The sequence below is a fragment of the Lampetra fluviatilis genome, chromosome 6 (genome assembly GCF_964198595.1).
Source record: "Lampetra fluviatilis chromosome 6, kcLamFluv1.1, whole genome shotgun sequence".
NCBI classification, from domain to species: domain Eukaryota; kingdom Metazoa; phylum Chordata; class Hyperoartia; order Petromyzontiformes; family Petromyzontidae; genus Lampetra; species Lampetra fluviatilis.
Genome location: NC_136280.1, coordinates 4,023,874 through 4,042,603, shown reverse-complemented (window position 1 = coordinate 4,042,603; position 18,730 = coordinate 4,023,874). Strand labels below are relative to the sequence as shown.

At 45.8% G+C, this 18,730-nt stretch overlaps 1 protein-coding gene across 1 annotated transcript; it reads left to right on the top strand.

Annotated features, from left to right (window-relative positions):
• Nucleotides 1–115: 115 nt before the first annotated feature.
• Nucleotides 116–17,300, top strand: SPNS1 (SPNS lysolipid transporter 1, lysophospholipid). The gene is made up of 12 exons (XM_078857561.1): nucleotides 116–542; nucleotides 2,839–2,904; nucleotides 3,689–3,825; nucleotides 4,788–4,939; nucleotides 5,452–5,518; nucleotides 8,874–9,016; nucleotides 10,730–10,882; nucleotides 11,354–11,549; nucleotides 12,227–12,292; nucleotides 13,075–13,173; nucleotides 14,106–14,274; nucleotides 15,820–17,300. Exons 1-12 carry the CDS (start codon nucleotides 218–220, stop codon nucleotides 15,897–15,899), a joined length of 1,653 nt encoding a protein of 550 aa, XP_078713687.1. The 5' UTR covers nucleotides 116–217; the 3' UTR covers nucleotides 15,900–17,300.
• Nucleotides 17,301–18,730: the final 1,430 nt, after the last annotated feature.

The following is an 18,730-nucleotide window of genomic DNA, read 5'->3' as shown; positions in this document are numbered from 1 at the left end:
ACCACCCGTGAGCCACCAGTCCGTACGAATTCCACATTCACGTGGCAGGGCCAAGTCCATCCAAACCCCACAGCAGCAGCAACAACAACAGCCGCATTACGTGCCCCCCCCCTCAGCCCCCACCCCCCTCACCCCCTCACATGACTGCCGCCTCCAGCGCGGATCGCTCCTTCCTCTCTCTCCATCACCACCACCACCGCGACAAACATCGGCGCTCATGAGCGGCAGGGACACCAGCAGGCCTACGATGAAGGCGGCGGACGACGTGGGCGACGAGGAGGTGGAGGGCGATGGAGGACGAGGAGGGGAATACGAACGACAGCGGCTGAGCGGAGGCCGCCAAAGCCCCGACCTTGCCTGGATGCGGTGCCCGGAAACGGTGGACGGAGGCGGCGGAGGCGGAGGCGGCGAGCCGCTCGAGGCCTCGCTCCCCCGAGATGTTCACACCGTGACGGGGGTGTCCAGGCACCGCTCGCTCGCCGTGGTGATCATCCTCTTCTACGTCAACCTGCTCAACTACATGGACCGCTTCACGGTGGCCGGTGCGAGGCTGTTGAGAGAGAGGGAGCGAGGGACCATCGTTTGTCTGGCGTGGGGTCGGTGGTGATGGTGGTGGGGGTCCTGCGGGTCTCTGTTGTTTGTTGTTTTTTTGTGGCGCCTCTAACCAGGTTCCCTCTCGTGTGCACTCGCGTGCCTCACGGGGTCTCTCGTGGCCAGGCTCTTTGGTGTTGCTGGACGGTGCTGGGTGTCCTGGCTGCGTCCCGTGTTTATCCGCTGTTGCTCTCCTACCCATCCCCCTCCCCCCGCCTTGGCTGTCATCCTTATACCGCGGTGTTCCTTGGCCGTCCCTTCTTTGTGTGTGTCCGAGTTTCTTGTTGGTCTCCCAATGTCTCGCGGTGTTCCTCAACAACCCCCTGGTGTTCTGGTTTTTCCTGGTATCCTTGTGCCCTTCGACCTTCAACGATTACTCTACGTACCACAGTTGTTTCTCGGTGTCCACTTGTAACAACCCCTGTTGTGTAACCCCCCTACCCACCCACCCGTGTTCCTCTCGGCATCCCCTGGACACGAGCCGGTGGCTCTCCGTATTCACCCCTTCTGTGTCTCCCTGGTTGCCCTCCCATCCTGTACCCCAGGTTGTCCGTGGTTCAATTGGCGGTGCCCCGTACGTCCCCCTGTCCCCTTGGTGTCCACGCGTCTCGTTTTTTGCAGCGCGCACCCGCTTATGCCTCGGTGTCCCGGTGGTCCATCGTCTGTCCTTGCCAACTCACCCTCCCATTCGTGCTGTCTGTGTACATCACCTCGTGGTGCGGTGTTTCTAACGTGGGTGTAGAGGTGGGGGGGGCAATTTCGCAGATAAGACATCGTCCGTGTGGGGGGCCGCCACGCAATTGAATCCATCGTGGGGTTTGACAGCAGTACGATGATGATGATGGTGGGTGTTTTCCACTATTTGTGTGTTGTCAGGAGCCCCGCTGAAGCCCAACCTAGTGCCTAGGTGACCCACAATCTCAGCTTCTCTGCGCAAAGCTTCGGCGTTCTGCAGTGGTTCCACCTGGTCAGGAATTTGGTTAGGTCCGTCCTTCATTCGCCAAGGCTTCACGATACCGTTAACTCGGAGTTACGAATTTGGAAGGAGAAAGTAATAAACACAGTTGACACACTGAGTGAGGAGGCCCTTCCTCCAGCAATGGCTTTAGAAAAGGATTGTGCATGTAATTTACACATGCTCTCTCGTATTTGCATATTTGCACACATGTTGTAGATATCTCTTAGGTTTGCTATTTAAAGTGATATTGGGGCAAAACAGAAATGTTTTATGCAACCCACCAGACTATGTAGAATCTGCATCCGTAGAATCAAAGACCCATCATTTACTTACAAAGACGTAATATAATATACCATTGCTTCAGTGATTGGGCCTTCTGACATAAGAGGTTACACATGCACTCTGAAGAGGTTTTATATATATAAACATTGGCATTTTTGAACAAGGGACTGTAACGTTAGCATAGTGCCTATATTTTGTTATATGGCAGTGGTAAATACAAATTCAGCGAGCGCGATGTCACACATGTGCACTATCGACCCAGGCCACGAAACAGTTTGAATTTGACCGTTGACCCTGGTTGCATGTCAACCCTGTCGAACGTCACTTGGTGTAGGCAAATGTGGTGATCCGTGAAACCCTCCAGGGACCCGACCCATCCACCAACTCACAAGGACCAGCGTGGTGAAATATGGTCAAACAACCCCCATGATTAATGCGATATGGAAAGGCCCTCATCCACCAGTCAATTTACAAAGGGCTTTATCTAACATTAACAAGAATGATCATGGCCAAAGCTGTCGATGCCACTAAATATAATTACTGTGTACTCTACATTATTGTACAATATATTTAGAAAATATAATGCTTCGTTTTATGTGTGTAAATTGCCATACCGCTAGATTCTATGAACTAAGGTTTGTTTTGCAGGATAAATTTAGCAGTGCCACTTTGCTTACATTTCGCTGGCACCATGGCGGGTTACTTAATTATTGACACCTGTGCCTTTTCCTTGGCAAATGTCAAATGTCATGAGCTAGAACAATTTTCACTGTAAATTTATGTGCAAGCTCTTCAGCGGTTAACTATGACGTTCCTCCTAAAATTGCTTTACGTAGTTCAAACTCACGTGACTTGCCTCTGGATATGGGATGTTCATCAGGAGCATTGGTAATTACATTAATTTGAAATGCCTACATTTGCAAAATGAAACGTTCCTTGATTTTGATTTGACTGTTGTACTCTGCTTGTGGTGATGAGTCTGTGTGAATTGCGCTCCCTGTGCACAGGAATCCTTGTGCAGATTCAAAATTACTTCTCCATCGACAACACCATGTCCGGATTACTCACTACAGGTGAGAACGGTGCACTGGATAATCTTACATGTTCAAACTCGCTTGTAAGAAAAAATTGCACGAAGTGGAATAATATGGGCATGTCCATACACGTGTTATTAATTTTTTTGGGGGAAAAAATCAAATAGCAGTTTTTAACTGCGTTGTTGAAATTTTGGCACCACATTCCATACATACATCCTTAATTTGTGTTTCTACCAACAATTGTTTGAGTTTTCTTCAACAACACGTAACAAGATGGCGTACACCTGGGACTCAAATCTGGATCTGATGTGGTGTTGCCAATGCCATGGCGGGTCTGATGGAGGTTTATCGGGTTGAAACTCACGATACAAATGTTCACAATTCCAAGGGTATTTGCATGTAGTTTTTTTTTTATCGACCTAGCTGAAACGAGTAAATATAATTAGTTAATGGATACCCTATATGTTAATGCAATGTGTGTAATGGCTCAACACGAGCCAGTAATATTTTTTTACCTTTTTAAATAATGCACCAGCTGCAGTTTTGCATGGCATGTGGTTTTCCTTATACAGGTATTTCCTTTCACACAAAGGCGCAGTACTGTATTGTACTGCAATGGAGCTCGTCAAAGGTTAACAGCAGACTCGTGCAAGGCTATTGTCAACAACAGTTATCACAGTTTGGTTGAAGTTCATGATCGAGTAGATAAAGTGGTTGGTATGTGTGCCAAATGACATGTATCATTGTTGACATTGTATTGGACATTTTAGTGTAGCTGATATTTTGTAGCAGTCACATGCCACTTTTTACTCGTTTGCAGTGTTCATCTGCAGCTACATGTTGCTGGCACCGATCTTCGGTTATTTGGGCGATCGTTTCAATCGGAAGTTGATCATGTCGGTAGGGATCACGGTGTGGTCCGTCACCACGCTGGGAAGCTCCTTCATTCCAAAGGAGGTGAGCACTCTTGCAACAAGATGGCCCCCCACTGTCTTTCCTTGGATTTTCTGTTTGCACATAGTCACTTTAAGATGTTTTCTTGTTCTTGTTTTTTGTTTGTTGCGGTTGCACCCGATTCAAGAGCCGAATGGCTCACAGGGCTATACCTAATAAATGAACTTTGAACTTTGAACCGATGGACATGGCTTGCAAGACATTACCCCCGGGGTAATCAGGAGGGGGAGTCGAGCGGGTGGCTCATTAAAACAACTAGAGCTCAGATAATGTAACAACATTCATGCATTCACTCATACATCTATAACACGCACACATTTCACGTCAAAAGGACATTCAGAAGGCATGGGAGAAGACATTTGAGAGATGAAGCTCAGATTCTGACAAAAGGATGACACCCAGCGCCGACGAGCGCAGTGAGAGAGGGAGTGAATTCCAGACGACTGGGGCCGCGACAGAGAACCGCCGTTCGAGCGACGGGCTCTTTGATGAGGCCACTTGAGGCAGACCGAAGGTTGCGAGGTGGAACGTACGATGAGATGGCGTAAGCTAAAGAGGTCGGTTGCTTTTGTAATGCACCCATAACGTAAGAAAAGTCTCGGTGAGAAAACCCATACGTACAAGGTGGAAAACTAAACTCTGCAAGAAGCTGGGTCATTAACGTTACGGACCTTCGTCACAGTAGTCACGGTTGACAGTTTGTGAATGCCAGCGATTGCCTAGCGTGTCAGAACATTTATGTTTATATGTATGCATTTTTACACGTGAAGCTGCACGAGTATAAATTTTGAAGTGGTTTGTCAGTGAAATATTATCCATAAAAAATATGAATGTTAAATTTAGGAATGATGCAAATAATATTCTCACAGCTATCTTAACAAGCATCACGATTGTCTGACTGTAGTGTATTTGTGCATTCCAGTTGTGTAGCCTGTGTTCTTTGTTGTGTGCGTTTGTTCCTAAAGAACTTCTGGGCATTCCTCCTGATGCGGGGACTGGTGGGCATAGGCGAGGCGAGCTACTCCACCATCGCTCCGACAATCATCGCCGACCTCTACACGCGCGACAAGCGTACCCGCATGCTCTCCATCTTTTACTTCGCAATCCCCGTGGGCAGGCAAGATTGATCCCCTCCCTAGTCCTGTTCACAGCTTCTTCTGACTCGTGATGCATGCCAACTTTGTCTCTCTCCCAATCTGTCTTTCTCCAAAATACTTATTTTTTATTCTCCAGCTATTATTTTTCACCAAAATTAAGTGTCGTCGATATTATCATCAATTCAATCCACACGCTGGGGGCGAAGGCCTCTCGAAGCAAGTCACCATTTCAGAGTCCTGTGATGCATAAATGAATCTAGCACCTGCACAGGAGGGGATTTTGCCACTGCATCTCAGTGGTGGAAGTTCTTTCGGGCGCGTACCCTCCTTTGGCCGTGATTCCATCATTCGTCTTTTAGGGTCACGTTTGAATTTTGAGAGACACGTTTTTGTCCGTAAGCTTCTTTGGCAGAAAGCTCCAGGCAATGGGTCCAGTGACAGAGAAAGCGCAATTAAGTAAAAGCCTTTGCCTTATGGAATTGTATAACTTTGCTGTTATGGAATTATAATCATGTGCCGTTTTCTTTTTCAGCGGACTGGGCTATATTCTCGGTGCAAACTTGGCGCAATTGACGGGCAATTGGCAGTGGGGACTGAGGGTGAGACTTTTTCATCGTTTCCATAAAACGCGGTACCGTTTAAAATAGCGCCACGCCTGCAAACACAGTTACACTGTCATATACACACACTTGGATGAACAACATTGTCAGTATTCTTAGGTTTTTTCGGTAAAGTCACGTAGGTAATGCAGCAGTCGTGCCGTGACGGTTCCACCTGAAGACGGAAGCTTGTGTTGCCTCCAAAACGTCGTGATTTTTATTTTATTCTTATTTTACTTTTATAAATTTTAATTTTTTACCTACGTGACTTTTACCGAAAAAACCTAAGAATATGAATCCTTGCAGTCACGAAAGCTTCAAATCCAGAACATTGTCAGTGTGTACAAAAAAAACATTCAAAGACGAATTAATTATTTGAGCATACTGTGTTGGCAGTGGTGCAACAACAAAAAACTGTACACATTCGTCAATAACACTGCCTTAAAAAGGAACAATATGAAATAGGTGACGTTTTGGGCAATGGTCCTTCTTAGGATATATAGAGAGGATAAGAGTTGAAAACTATTGAACACTTTGGGGGACTTTACTTTTCACTGTTTAAATGCAAGCTGGGAAGGCAGTATGTGGGCAAACTTTTCCCCATGTGCATTTATACACTGTGTAACAAAAACATTATTTTTTTTGTTCCTGGGTAGAAAGTGTTATTTTATAATTGCTTATGCCTCAAAAGTACAGAAAATGGCTGTTATTCCCCACAAACTTTGCTTTTGTGACCAGGACAGTGATATTTAGAAATGTACTTTTTGTCAATGAGAAAACGTGTGCATTTGTGTCATTCCTTCACATAAAGTCCTGTTCACAAACGCAAAGTTTGTGGGGAATAATAGCCATTTCCTATACTTGAGGCATAAGCAATTAGAAAATAACACTTACTACCCAGGAACAAAAATCGTGTTACATAGTGTTATTATAGAGATAAATCTGGTAACAGTTGCTCAAAATATTTATTGTGTTTTATTTGTATTATTTTATTACTTCCCTTCTACGTGACTTTACCGAAAGAACCAAGAAGACAAAATAGTATAATCATTCACTGGCTTTGAAATTTATAAATATAAATCCTCTGCTTGTTATACGAGTAAAAATGGTACGGAATATTGTATTTGTTAAAATATATTATTAACAAAATATATCCCACTCAAGGTCAACATATATATTGAAGTTTGTAAAAAAAATCATTAAAAACATATAAATAAGTAGAAGAAATATATTCCTACAAGGAGAATGAGTTCAATGGAAACCCAAATGGAAGTGAAAATATATCAAGATATCAAATAAGGCATGTTAAGATTAATCTCCTAACCATTCAATGAATTCACGATTCAGGGTTGTAATTTTTCTCCTTTTTATCATTTGCCTCGTATTTCCTTTCATTTTGTTTGTGCAGGTTTTTTATCGAGGCAAAAATGTCATGCCATGAATTAGCATAAATCATAAATGAGTTCTTGCGCACAATTCCATGCATGTACAAGCACAAGAAAATATCATCTTTCCACTCCAGCGTGTAGCCAGTTCATTCAATGTAAACTCCTCTGTGCCGTCTTAACCTCCCAGCTATCAATTTTCCTCCACCACTTTACAGTCCTCGCCTCCATCTTCCATGTCGTTAACATTTCAGTCCATCTCTCTTGGACAGGCACCCCACCTGATTTAGACAAGTCAACAACTCAGAGGTGCGGTGCCAAGCTCAGGGCTGCTCGAAAGCCTGACCAAACAGATTGACTTTCAAAAAACATCTAAAGGCCTGAATGCATTTGATGTTGCAGATGCGCATAGAGATGTAGAGAGTTCCACGCAGAGGAGGCAACAGCAGAGGATCTTTCAATAAATCGCTCTTCCCTGTACCAATTTTAATTCCATAATAACGAATTTCCGCATGTCCAGATGTGAATGCAGACCCTTTTCTTCTTGTAGCATAACACTACTGTCACTGCTCAAAGATAATTGTAAAGAATCGGAGCATAATTTGAAAAGGCGTTGAAGGCTAGCTGAGAATAATGTGCATTCAGAAGTCAATTGCTGCTAGTACAGTTACTTTAAGGCAAGTAATGGAGGATTGTTTGGAACGTGCAAAGGATCTGGCTTCAACTTTTATTGACATGTAAAAGGGTTACCATAGTGGGATTCAACATGCAAGAGGAATTAGAGAATGGCATGCATTAAATAATTAATAGCTGTGCTAATACAACAATCAAGATGTCAGGGGTTCAACTCTGTGGACTTAAAGGGAGTTCCCCATCGCCCCTGTTTTTCACAAGGGCTGAAATTTGGAATAGTGTGAGAGGAGAGTTTAATTTGTTAGGCAAGTGTTTACACAGCTCACCGAGCCCTGAGCCTGCCGCATGTGGCAGTGCATCATCACAGGCCTTGCCAGCCTGAAAATAGCAACTAGCCATGGAGGGCCAAGCAGGTGGGGAGCCGCCCATGGTCGGACTCTTAAGCACGTGGGGTATACTGCACCCCTGTGAGCACCCCCCCCCCCACCCAGCCATCTCAGATGCTAGGCGGATGTGTAAACACGGTTATATTCAGCAATTAAATGGATATACCGCACTTCCTGTGGTGGTACATCAATCAATCAAACTTTAGTATTCGTGCAAAAAAACGCAATAGTTTTTTTACAGGCATGAATTTTAAAAGTTAAATTGTAGGCAAAATTTAATCACGAAACAAATTTCTAGCAAAGGCATAATAAAAGTAACACATTAAGAAAATCTTAATTAAAAGCAAGTTTAAAAAATTACGTTTTTAGATTTATTTTAAAAGTGCTTCATGATTCTGAAGCCCTCGGATCCCCTGGCAGGCTGTTCCACAGGCGAGGGACCGTCTACACTAAAAGCCGCTTCCTCCCTAGGGTTTAGTCCCTGACCTTTGGGACGACTAAAAGACCAGTACCAGAGGATCTGAGGGATCTTGTCGGTTCATATCTTAAAAGCATGGAAGACATGTATACAGGTGGCAAACCATACAACGACTTAAAAACCAATGGAATAATTTTTTTAAAATAAATTATTTGACTGACTGGCAGCCAGTGTAAGGATCGTAAAATGGGTGTTATGCAAGTGCTCTCTGGTTTTCATCAGAACACGTACCGCTGCATTCCGAATTAGTTGCAGTTTACTTATTCATTTCTTCGGAAGACCAGAAGAGCATGACAGTACATCGTGCGGCAGGAGGAATCCCCTGGTGGCAACCGTCCCCGCGCGGCGTGAGTTGATTGCAGCAGCAGCCTGCAATGTTGCCCTGTGATTTCACAATTAAATGTGTGCAATTGATCACATTTGGACTATGACATTTGCCCTGCTGGGTCCTTGCCTGTCTGCCTATGTACCAGGTGACCCCAGTTCTGGGCGTGTTCGCGGTGCTGCTCATCTTTTTCGTGGTTCCCGAGCCCCCGAGGGGCGCCATCGAGCAGGAAACGGGCGTACATCTGTCAAGAACCAGCTGGCTCACCGACCTCAAGTCCCTGGCACGCAAGTAAGGGGGGGGGTGCGCCGCCTTTTCATGCATGCGCCCTTTGCCTTGCGCCTGTTTCTCATTCATCTGAAGGCACCAGAAGGCGGCAGCTTATGCTGGGATGTGAATAAGCGGCGGCAAATGGAGACTCTGGGTCCACCTGGATTTCCGCCTTTGTCTTGAGATTTCATTTTGCCAAGCCTGGTGTTTCGTTCGTACTCGTGAAGCCGTACAAAGTTACGGTTATGTGTACCGTTTCGCCGATTCCACCAACGGTACATAAATTGCGTGGTTGTACAGTAGATTGTAAAATTGTCGTATATGTAACGGTATGCCCTGCTGCTTTCAACTTTCAGAACGCTTTCGAATTTAACCAACATTTTGGTGCAGAAATATATTTTTAAATAATTAATGGCATTAGACTGATTTAAAGGTAGTGGGGCACAACTTTTTTTTATCTGTGGAGCACTGTCAACCCCAAACGAATATTTGTGGTCTACCACACTGGAAAAAATGTGTTTGTTTTCTGAGAAGAAAAAAAATTATCATCTGCAACATTTCCACGGACCACTTTCCATGGCCTTGGGGCCCACCTGTGGAACGTGGACCACAACAGGTAGAGAATGACTGCATTCTAGAAATACGCAACTCAAAAAGCTAATAGCTCTTATCTTGTCGATGAATAAGCAAGCGGTGTATTCCAGGCTGGCCAACAGAAAATTTGAGGCATATTGTATAAGATGACTTTCAGGTGCACATACGAATGCTGCTAAAGCACTTTAGTGTGACATTGATGCATAAAATGTATGGCAGTAACATTGCAGCAGGGTAGCATTTGAGTGCTATGTGGTGTGCCTGACAACTTCAAATGTTTTATTTCATGATCGTTAACACTATCATTCAGCCATGAACAGTCTTGGTAAATGTATCAACAGGAACTCTGTTTTTATTTTTGGGTTGCATCTACCTTTAAACCAGGGTTCTTCATCTGGGGGCCTGCAGGTCAGATGTGCTCTTGAACTAATCCACAAAGAGACATGGCTCCTAAGACATCAATACAGATTAGTGGGATAAAGGGAGAGAGATCAGAAAAACAAGGAGGTATGCATTTAGCGATCACCTGTTCCAGACATTGACAGAGGCCATGCGATGTCACAGTTTGTACATGTGACATGATGTCGCGTGGCTTACCAGCACACGCTAATTTTTTTGTGGCCTGCCAGAAAATATTTATTAAAAATCCCTGCTGTATACAATTTCACGCTTCAGCTACAACAGCACAAACACTTTGTTGTGAAGGGCCTAACGCAGGAGATCCCTGGATTTGGTCTTCCACGAAGCTCATTGTCCACCCTAAACCGTATCCACTGCAAAACTTGACGGATGCAGATACCCGATGAACAAATGGAATATGAAAAATTGTTCCAGTGTGCGACTGTGGTCATCCAGAACAGACCGTAACAACATATAACAACGCAATGCCCAATCCGCAACTAAAAAGGATACAACACAGGAATACTCCGCTGCTCCTGATGCGGTTATCTGGCTTGACCACCTGCATGTGAAATTTAAGTTGTTGCTCTGCATCCACATCAACCATACGAAAGAAGCATCCCACAAATAATCTTTGTAAAGTAACCAATTGTATCGTTGCTCGGGCAGCCAGAAACTCCACCTTCATTTCCGGTGATCTGCGGATCCTCACCCAAACCCCCCGTTTCGTTTCCACCACAGCCAGAGCTTACTGTGGTCGTCGCTGGGATTCACGAGCGTGTCGTTCGTGACGGGCGCGCTCGCCCTCTGGTCGCCCGAGTTCCTGTCTTTGGCCGAGGTGGTGCAGGGCCGGCTCAGACCCTGCGTCACAGAGCCCTGTGAAGGATACAGCCAGTGAGCGACATGCGTGTGCACGCACACTCACACAGCACACAGTTCATCATGTTAGACTATTGATCTGGCGAGCTCCTTTAGAGTGTGCCTCCTAATTACACTCGCGACACCCGCGTAGAGTCACGGTGTGAACATTGATTGTTTAAGATTCTTTATTACAAATTACATGGTAATCTTATGTTTAGACGAATGGGGCAGGAGAAAAAACTGTACTAACGAGACGGAATGAATACATAAAGAAAACAAATGATCAACGTTACAAACCAGAACTAAAATCTAATTTATCTTGAATCAAAATCAAACGGTGACATTTAATCAAATCGCTGTTGGGACCGAATGACCACATGTCCACAACACCTTGCCAAGACAAAGTTGTTTCACCGAAACACTTTGCACCTTGCGTCATTGCGGCTGCGTTGTAGACTCGCTTACACTGCCCCGTCTTTTGTCCGTCGCCCCACCCGCCCGCAGGGTCAGCCTGATATTTGGAATCCTGACGTGCGTGTCGGGTTTTATCGGTGTGGGAGTGGGCGCCGAGATCGCCCGTCGCTACAAGAAGTACAACGCACGCGCCGACCCGCTCGTGTGCGCCTTCGGGCTGCTGAGCTCCGCCCCGTTCCTCTTCCTGTCGCTCGTCACGGCTGAAAGCAACACGACCGTCACATACGTACGCGCCACGCACTCCAGAGCGCCACCTGGATTTTTCGCGGCCCCTTTATGTGACGAACAACAACAAAATTGACATTTGTCAATAACACCGCCGATTCTGGTCTACTCGTTATTCCAAAGAGCAGACCTTGTTCGATGGGAGACGGAGATTTTTGCAGTCTGGAATTCCCTTCCTATGTCCATTAGGGAATCAGAGTGTTACATTTTTTAAAATCGCTTCTTTAAACTCACCTGTTTTTTAGTGCAGGCTTTCTCCGTAACTTAAGCTTTATGCAAGCGCTTTTAGGCCTTGTGTAAATTTCACTATAGAAAGCCGAATTTATTATTATTATCATCGGAGACGTTTTGAGCAATGGTCCTTTTTCATAGCATATGGTGCACTTTAATTTAAAACAAGGGCCATTTACAGTTACAGAGTTAGATTTCAATCTATTGCTGTGCTCCAATCTCCTGGCTGCCTCATAACCAAAGCCTATAATTGTTTTTTTATTTTAAAGGGACTGCTATTGACAAATGTCGCTTTTTCTGTTCGTCAACCATGTACACCACTGCCAACGCAGCATCACCAAATCGTTTTAGCTTACTAAGATTTGCAACTACTGTATTATGAAACATGTTACTTGCAAATTTTTTTTTTTTGTTCACCCAACACCCGGCTCCTGCAATCTTTTCCAGTTTTTCATTTTCTGCGGGGAGACGCTGCTGTGCCTCAACTGGGCCATCGTGGCAGACATCCTGCTGGTGAGTCCTTCCCTTGCACGTCGTCAGCGCCACGAATGTGCTGGTCACAAGGTTTCAAGAGTTAATTTTACACTGCCACAAATACATCGGAACATTAAATTCACTATTGCTCATTTTTTTTCTTGTGAGATTCTGAGTGTTTCTACTGTGAGGTTCACACCTGCTTGCGAGTAAATAAATAGTGCTCCGTATTGAGTGTTGCTGATAGTAATTGGATTTATCCAATAGAGTCACGGAGTCTCGAGGTTTTTTTTTTGGGAGGGCCCTAAAATGGAATGTCCAGTCAATTTCATTCGTGAGGGAGGGAATCAAAGTATCGCAGAAACCCCACACACATGCAAGGTGATGACACGCAAAGGTCCGCACGCACAGATGGGTTCACGTACCATTTGACATCATGGCATCTCCAGGCCACCTCTCAACCCGAGCCTACAACACCTGGCATTCAGCACCAGTTTCCCAATATAGGTATTAACCAGACTAAATCCAGCTTAGCGTCTGAGATTTGACAAAATTGGACTGCTTCAGGGAGATTTGGTTGTCGAGAGCTGAAAAGCAGCAATATAAAAAAAGTTATTTTCACAAATCTACACGGTCCACAAACCCCCATGCCCCCCAAAGTTAGGCGAGTAAGCCACCTCGCCCGGCACGTGTAGAGATTTTTGGACCAACAGACGTCGCGGTTGTGGTGCACGGCAGCATACTGCGCCGGACCCACGGCAGTGCGTGCGCTGCGAGCTATTCACGGCGTATCCCTCCCCCCGCCTCCGCCGCGCGTGCAGTACGTGGTGATACCGACAAGACGCTCCACGGCCGAGTCCGTGCAGATCCTCATGTCGCACCTCCTCGGAGATGCCTTCTCCCCGTACCTCATCGGCAAGGTGTGGGCAACACACACGAGACACCTTCCACTCGCACCGCACACCCCCCCTCCAGCAAGCATGTTGGGGGGATGGACACTGCAGGTTAGTTCCCCACGTTTATTTAAATTGTGTTCTTCTTTCGTATGGATGACGACGTAGAGACAGAGCAACAGCTACAATTTCACATTCGGGTGGACAAGCCAGATAACTTGCGTCGGGAGCAGCGGGAGCGCATCGATGTGATGTCTTTGTATTTGTGCATCATCAGGCATTGCGTCGTTGTTCGGTCTGTTCTGGACGACTACAGTCGCGCACACTGGACAGTTTTAAATTTTCCATTTGTGTATCAGGCATCTGCCATGGTTTGTGCAGTGGTTTCGGTTTAGGGTGGACCAGGAGCTTCGTGGAAGTTCAAACCCAGGAATTGATGCAATGTTATTCAAAGTTGCGCACTTAATTATTTTTTTCCTATAAGTTCTAATGACAATGAAGAATTTCAATTTACCAAGCAAAGATGTTGTGCTGTGTTGTGGACGCATTTAATTTGCGTGTGTTAAAGACATCATGTTGACTGTTGGGAAAAGAACGTGGGCTTCGGTAGGAGAGGTGTCTTAAGATTGGGTAATGGCCGGTAGTCAAGACTAATCATGGAGTGGCAACGCAAGGAGGGTTAACACCCAAAAGGGACATGAACCACAGAGAATGGATGAATGACATCAGCTTCTGTGCAGAAGCCGGGTGGATCAGTGCGTCGCGAGACCATGAGAAAGCTACGGTGTGGGGAGGCCTTCAACCAGCAGTGGTTAGATCATAGCTAATGAAAAAAATGAGCTTCCGGGAAAACCATAACATTGTCAGCCATTTTAGATAATGGTGTAATGGTCAAAACTTGAGGCTTTGCTGGTGCTACATGGAAATAGCCACCATTTCTGTGCATGCGTTTTTACCAGATCTCGGACTCAATCAAGGGAGATCGAGACTCGTACCTGTGGCGGTTCTTGAGCCTGGAGTATGCGCTGCTCATCTGCGCCTTCGTGTGCGCTTTCGGGGGCGCCTGCTTCCTCAAGACAGCCACCGTCATCGAGCAGGACCGGGAGCGAGCGGAGATGATCGTCAGCGGTGAGGATGCGCAAGTGGAGTGGGGCCGTGCACACCTCCCCACATCCCCCTCCACGTAGGATTGAAAACCAACTTCTTTATTAGAACTGCTTTTTGTGTTTCATTCGTTGGCTTCCTCCCCCGCACTTCCGTCCGGCACGGTTGGCTACGTACGTGTGCGATAAAAGTTGTACACGCATACACGCGCATGTGTACGCCCTCGCGTGCTCCCGCACAAGGGTGGATACGCGGACAGTGGCGTAGCGAGCGAGTTGTTGTTGTTGTAGGCGGTAACAACTGCTCCCTGGGGCCCGCAGGCCGAAAAGGTGTGGAGAGGAGGGGGGTGCGGGCTCAGGCGCCGGGCTACGAAAGGGGGAGCTTAGAGGGGGAGCTCCCAGGTTGTCCCCTGTACAAGGACCCCGTGCCGATCGTGCTATGCCACCGAGATCTGGCAAAATTGAAAGGGAAGCAATGCACACTGAAGAAACCTAAATTGTCAAACAAGGCACGTCTCAATGCATCTGCATATCTAAAACACAAAAAAAGCTTGAATGCCAAATGAAACACTCATATGTTGTACCAGATGTGCAGCGATGTAGATTCATTTATTTAAGTCGATTCATATGCTCACGGTAACGTGCCTTGAATCATGCATCTTAAGAATCTATTATTTAGGATGTATAATGCATATCGCTAATCTCATGTATAAATAATGCTCATGGTGTGAACAAAACAATGAAAAAAATCCAATATATACAAATAACGTGATCAAGACAAAAATAATGGATCCTTGCATGAAAATCAACTCCAATTCATTGAATGGCTGGGGAGTAGAATCATTACATGCCTGTATTGAACAACAAAAAATATGCCCACCATTCATTTCTGTGCACAGAAATGCGATCTTATTTAGCCGCTGCACACATCCAAATTGCACCGTGTTTATTCCTTGCTCGTTGCTTTGTTTCCACGTCTCGCCGTGTAAAAGCGACACCACCTTGGGTGACGGAGCTGTTACACGGCTACGAACGTGTTCCGATTTATTAGTTTTCGAATCACTCCCTCGCTCAAGACAAGTGCCAGCATGGAACCCATCCGACAATCACACAAACATCCACCACATGCCTGCACAAACCCATTAAACCTTGCGCGTTCACACATGTGAGCTCGCGTATAAAAGGTGCCGTTCTCCTGTAACGCGATAGTTGCATTCCTGAAAGAACACCGCGTTACAATATATAATAAAGGGTAAAGCAGTACACGATGAGACGTGAGATGCGTATGCAGGCTGAGCAAAGACCGAGGTGCGTGGGTAGCATCGGGAAGCATCCAGCAGCATCCGGCCCTTGCCGCGATGCTACGCCGAGACAGCCGTACACGACTGCTTATATTCCGACTCATGCGATGAAGTCCTCCGTTCACTCAAATCGCGTTATATCCAATTCGCATGCACATTCATCACATATTGAATTTGTTTATGAAAACGACACGCGTTACAGGAGAACAAACTGTACATTCACTGAAACCACACTTCTCTCCAATGCCGCCCCCCCCCCACCGAGACAGGCACGGCCACGGAGGAGGATCTTTTGCTGCCGCATGACGGCCGACCCAGGAGTGTGTACGTCAACGACATCTTGAGCTAACGGACGACCGAACCGTGCGAGGGGGAGCACACAGGGTGGAAAACTATGGGCCACCCAGGTGCCAGAGTTTGGGGGGGGGGACTCAAAACCAAGGCAATTTGTACAGAGACTGCATTATTGTTGTTTGCGACGGTGTTACCGAGATGTTTTTTTTCTCTTTTCCTCCGTCATCTCTTTGCATCAGTATCGGTTGTACAACATTTCAAACATGAAGTGCAATTTGTAAATGTGTTTTTTTTTTTAACAAAGCACAACACTCCTTAAAAAGGGTGAGGTTCTTAGTAAGTAAATAGGATTTACGCAAGACTCCATTAACTACTATTACGGGTCACCGTTTGACGCGTTTAATGTGAAGCTTGACATTCGTGTGATGGCAGGTGAGAGTGGCTCTTAACAGCATTAAATAGACCACCGCGTACTTGATGCCCCATACTGCCAACTTGGAGCATTTTTTGCTCAAGGATTTGCTTAATTCACTGCAATACTAAAATTGTGTTTACAAATTAAAAAAAAGTGGAATTTTAAATTACCACGTGAAATAATGGCCGGTCTACTTTTACCGGGAGATTTTACGAGATTAATTTTCTTTGGCACCATGCCAATTACGACCTCTTCAACGCTCACGGGTGCACTAAAGGTGCACACGAGATCCATCAGTAGCAGAGCATTAGGGGACGAGTTAATTCTGCATTCAAAAGATGTCAAGTTGACGTTAACCCCAGTGGCAAGCTGCTTTGCTCGTGAAAAAACGACCTTTGTAGGTGCAGGCACATCACGGCAACGGTTATCGCTCTGGGGGAAAAGGAAACATCTGCCATGCAGCCAGGAATAAAATCATCTAGTGGATAAGCTAGCATGTCAGACTGTACCGATGAGTACTTTACAGGATTTTAAAAAGGGCCTGCAGATTTAACTGTGCACTCGTAGACAAACGGTTTTAATGTTAGCATGTTAAGTTTTCATCCTTTTACCCCCTCCCAACCATTAAATGTTGCCCAAGTTGCCATTAAATTGCATTGGGCCAGGTGTAGCAACAACGGTAACGCAATGGATTTGCGCACAGCTTTAATTATACGGTCTTTACCGCAGTCGCTAACGAAGGAAAGGTAAGGTTACCCATTGCTGGAAACGCTCCAGGTAAGATGCTGTAATCACCAGTTTCCTTGCAGGGTTCACCATACATTGGAGCTTCACTACATTTCAACGCAATTCCTGAATCCATTGCCAGTGCCTTGAAAGACAGGCACACAGGCTACCCCGATTGCAATAATATTTGGCATTTGTAAGGATGTTGCCAAGTTTATTGACTTTAATATGTACGATGACTTGTTTTTTTATGTCAAGGTGTTATTGGTTTGAATGTATCACTGTAAATAAACTTGCAAGAACCTGTCAAAGTGAGCAGTATGTGCTGTGTGGTTTTTCTACATTTTTATAGAATGTAACTGCCTCATGTGGTAATGATCACCGTGGCTTTTGTTCCTTATTATAGTCGGGTGAGAACCCATTGTGGTCAAGAGTCCTTTTGCAAAGGAACATCTCGGTTCAAACGAAAGTGTCGATTTATAACCCTTTCCCGTTTTGAAACGTCTGCAAGTTGCAGGGTGGGGTCCCGTTCACTGCTGAATCTCGGAAACACGCAAGTGGTTAGCGTTAATTTTATTTCGAGAGTTATTGCACCGCTGTTTTTAAAGACATTGTACTCACTGCAGAGAACTGTAACGACATGACAGCAGCTGGCGCCAAACTGCCACGCTCCCTCCCGCATGGCATTGTGGGAGCCTCGGTACGTCTTCCGACCTGAAGACACGTACGTCGTGTACGTCACCGTACCAGAATCGGGAGGAAAAACTGATGACGTACAAGATGCTGACTGCAGGGATTCATCTTCTTCGCGAGGGGGTGCAGATATTTGTGGGATATACTTCGGGTGCAATGGGGTTTTCGTCGACGCAAACAATCAACCGGTTTAAAGAGGTCGAGCGAATCGCGTGGGTTTATTAGTAGAAGAATCTCCCCCCCCCCCCCCCCCAAGTTTATTGTATGAATAAACATTGCTCCAATTGCAGCCTCAAATGATGCGGTCAGCAGAGGGCAGTGCAGGTACGTTCATGCCGCTCTCATCACAATATCTCTGCCCCTCCCCCCCGTCTTCACCAACCCGCAAGGTGAAGTATGGGGCCGTCCATAAATTACGTCATTCACCTAGGGGGGGTGGTCAGACATTTGTGACGATGTGTGACGAGGGGGGGGGGGGTGAGAAATGTGACGTCACGTCAAAATGCGCAGCTTTAAATAAATATAAACACGTTCTACTTAAATAGACTTTTAAATAAATGTTTTTTCCTACAACATCAGAGTGCAGCGCCACATTATATAGGCACTACAATGACAATAGTTTAAGGCGATTTAAAGCAAGTTTTATGGTTTTTTGGGGGGGGGGGGGCAGAGCTTTGTGACGTCATATTTGAGGGCGGGGTTCTGACTTTTTGTGACGCCGTGTGACGAGCGGGGGGGGGTCAAGAATCGTCTAAAATCGCGTGACGTCTTCTTAGGGCTGTCAGACGCTGTCTTTCCGACAGACCTGTTCTTCACCTGAGGACGGCTGCTTGCGTTGTGGCCGAAACATCGTGAGAATTGTATTTTATTGTTTTATTTTATTATTTCCCTTCTACGTGACTTTACCGAAAGAACCAAGAAGATGAATCCCTGCAGTCACGTAAGCTTTAAATCGAAATTTATCGCGTGACGTCATTTATGGACGACCCCTATGGTCATATAAACCAACCACGATCCTGGGTGCTGTGGTGAGGCTCCTCATCCAGCGATGG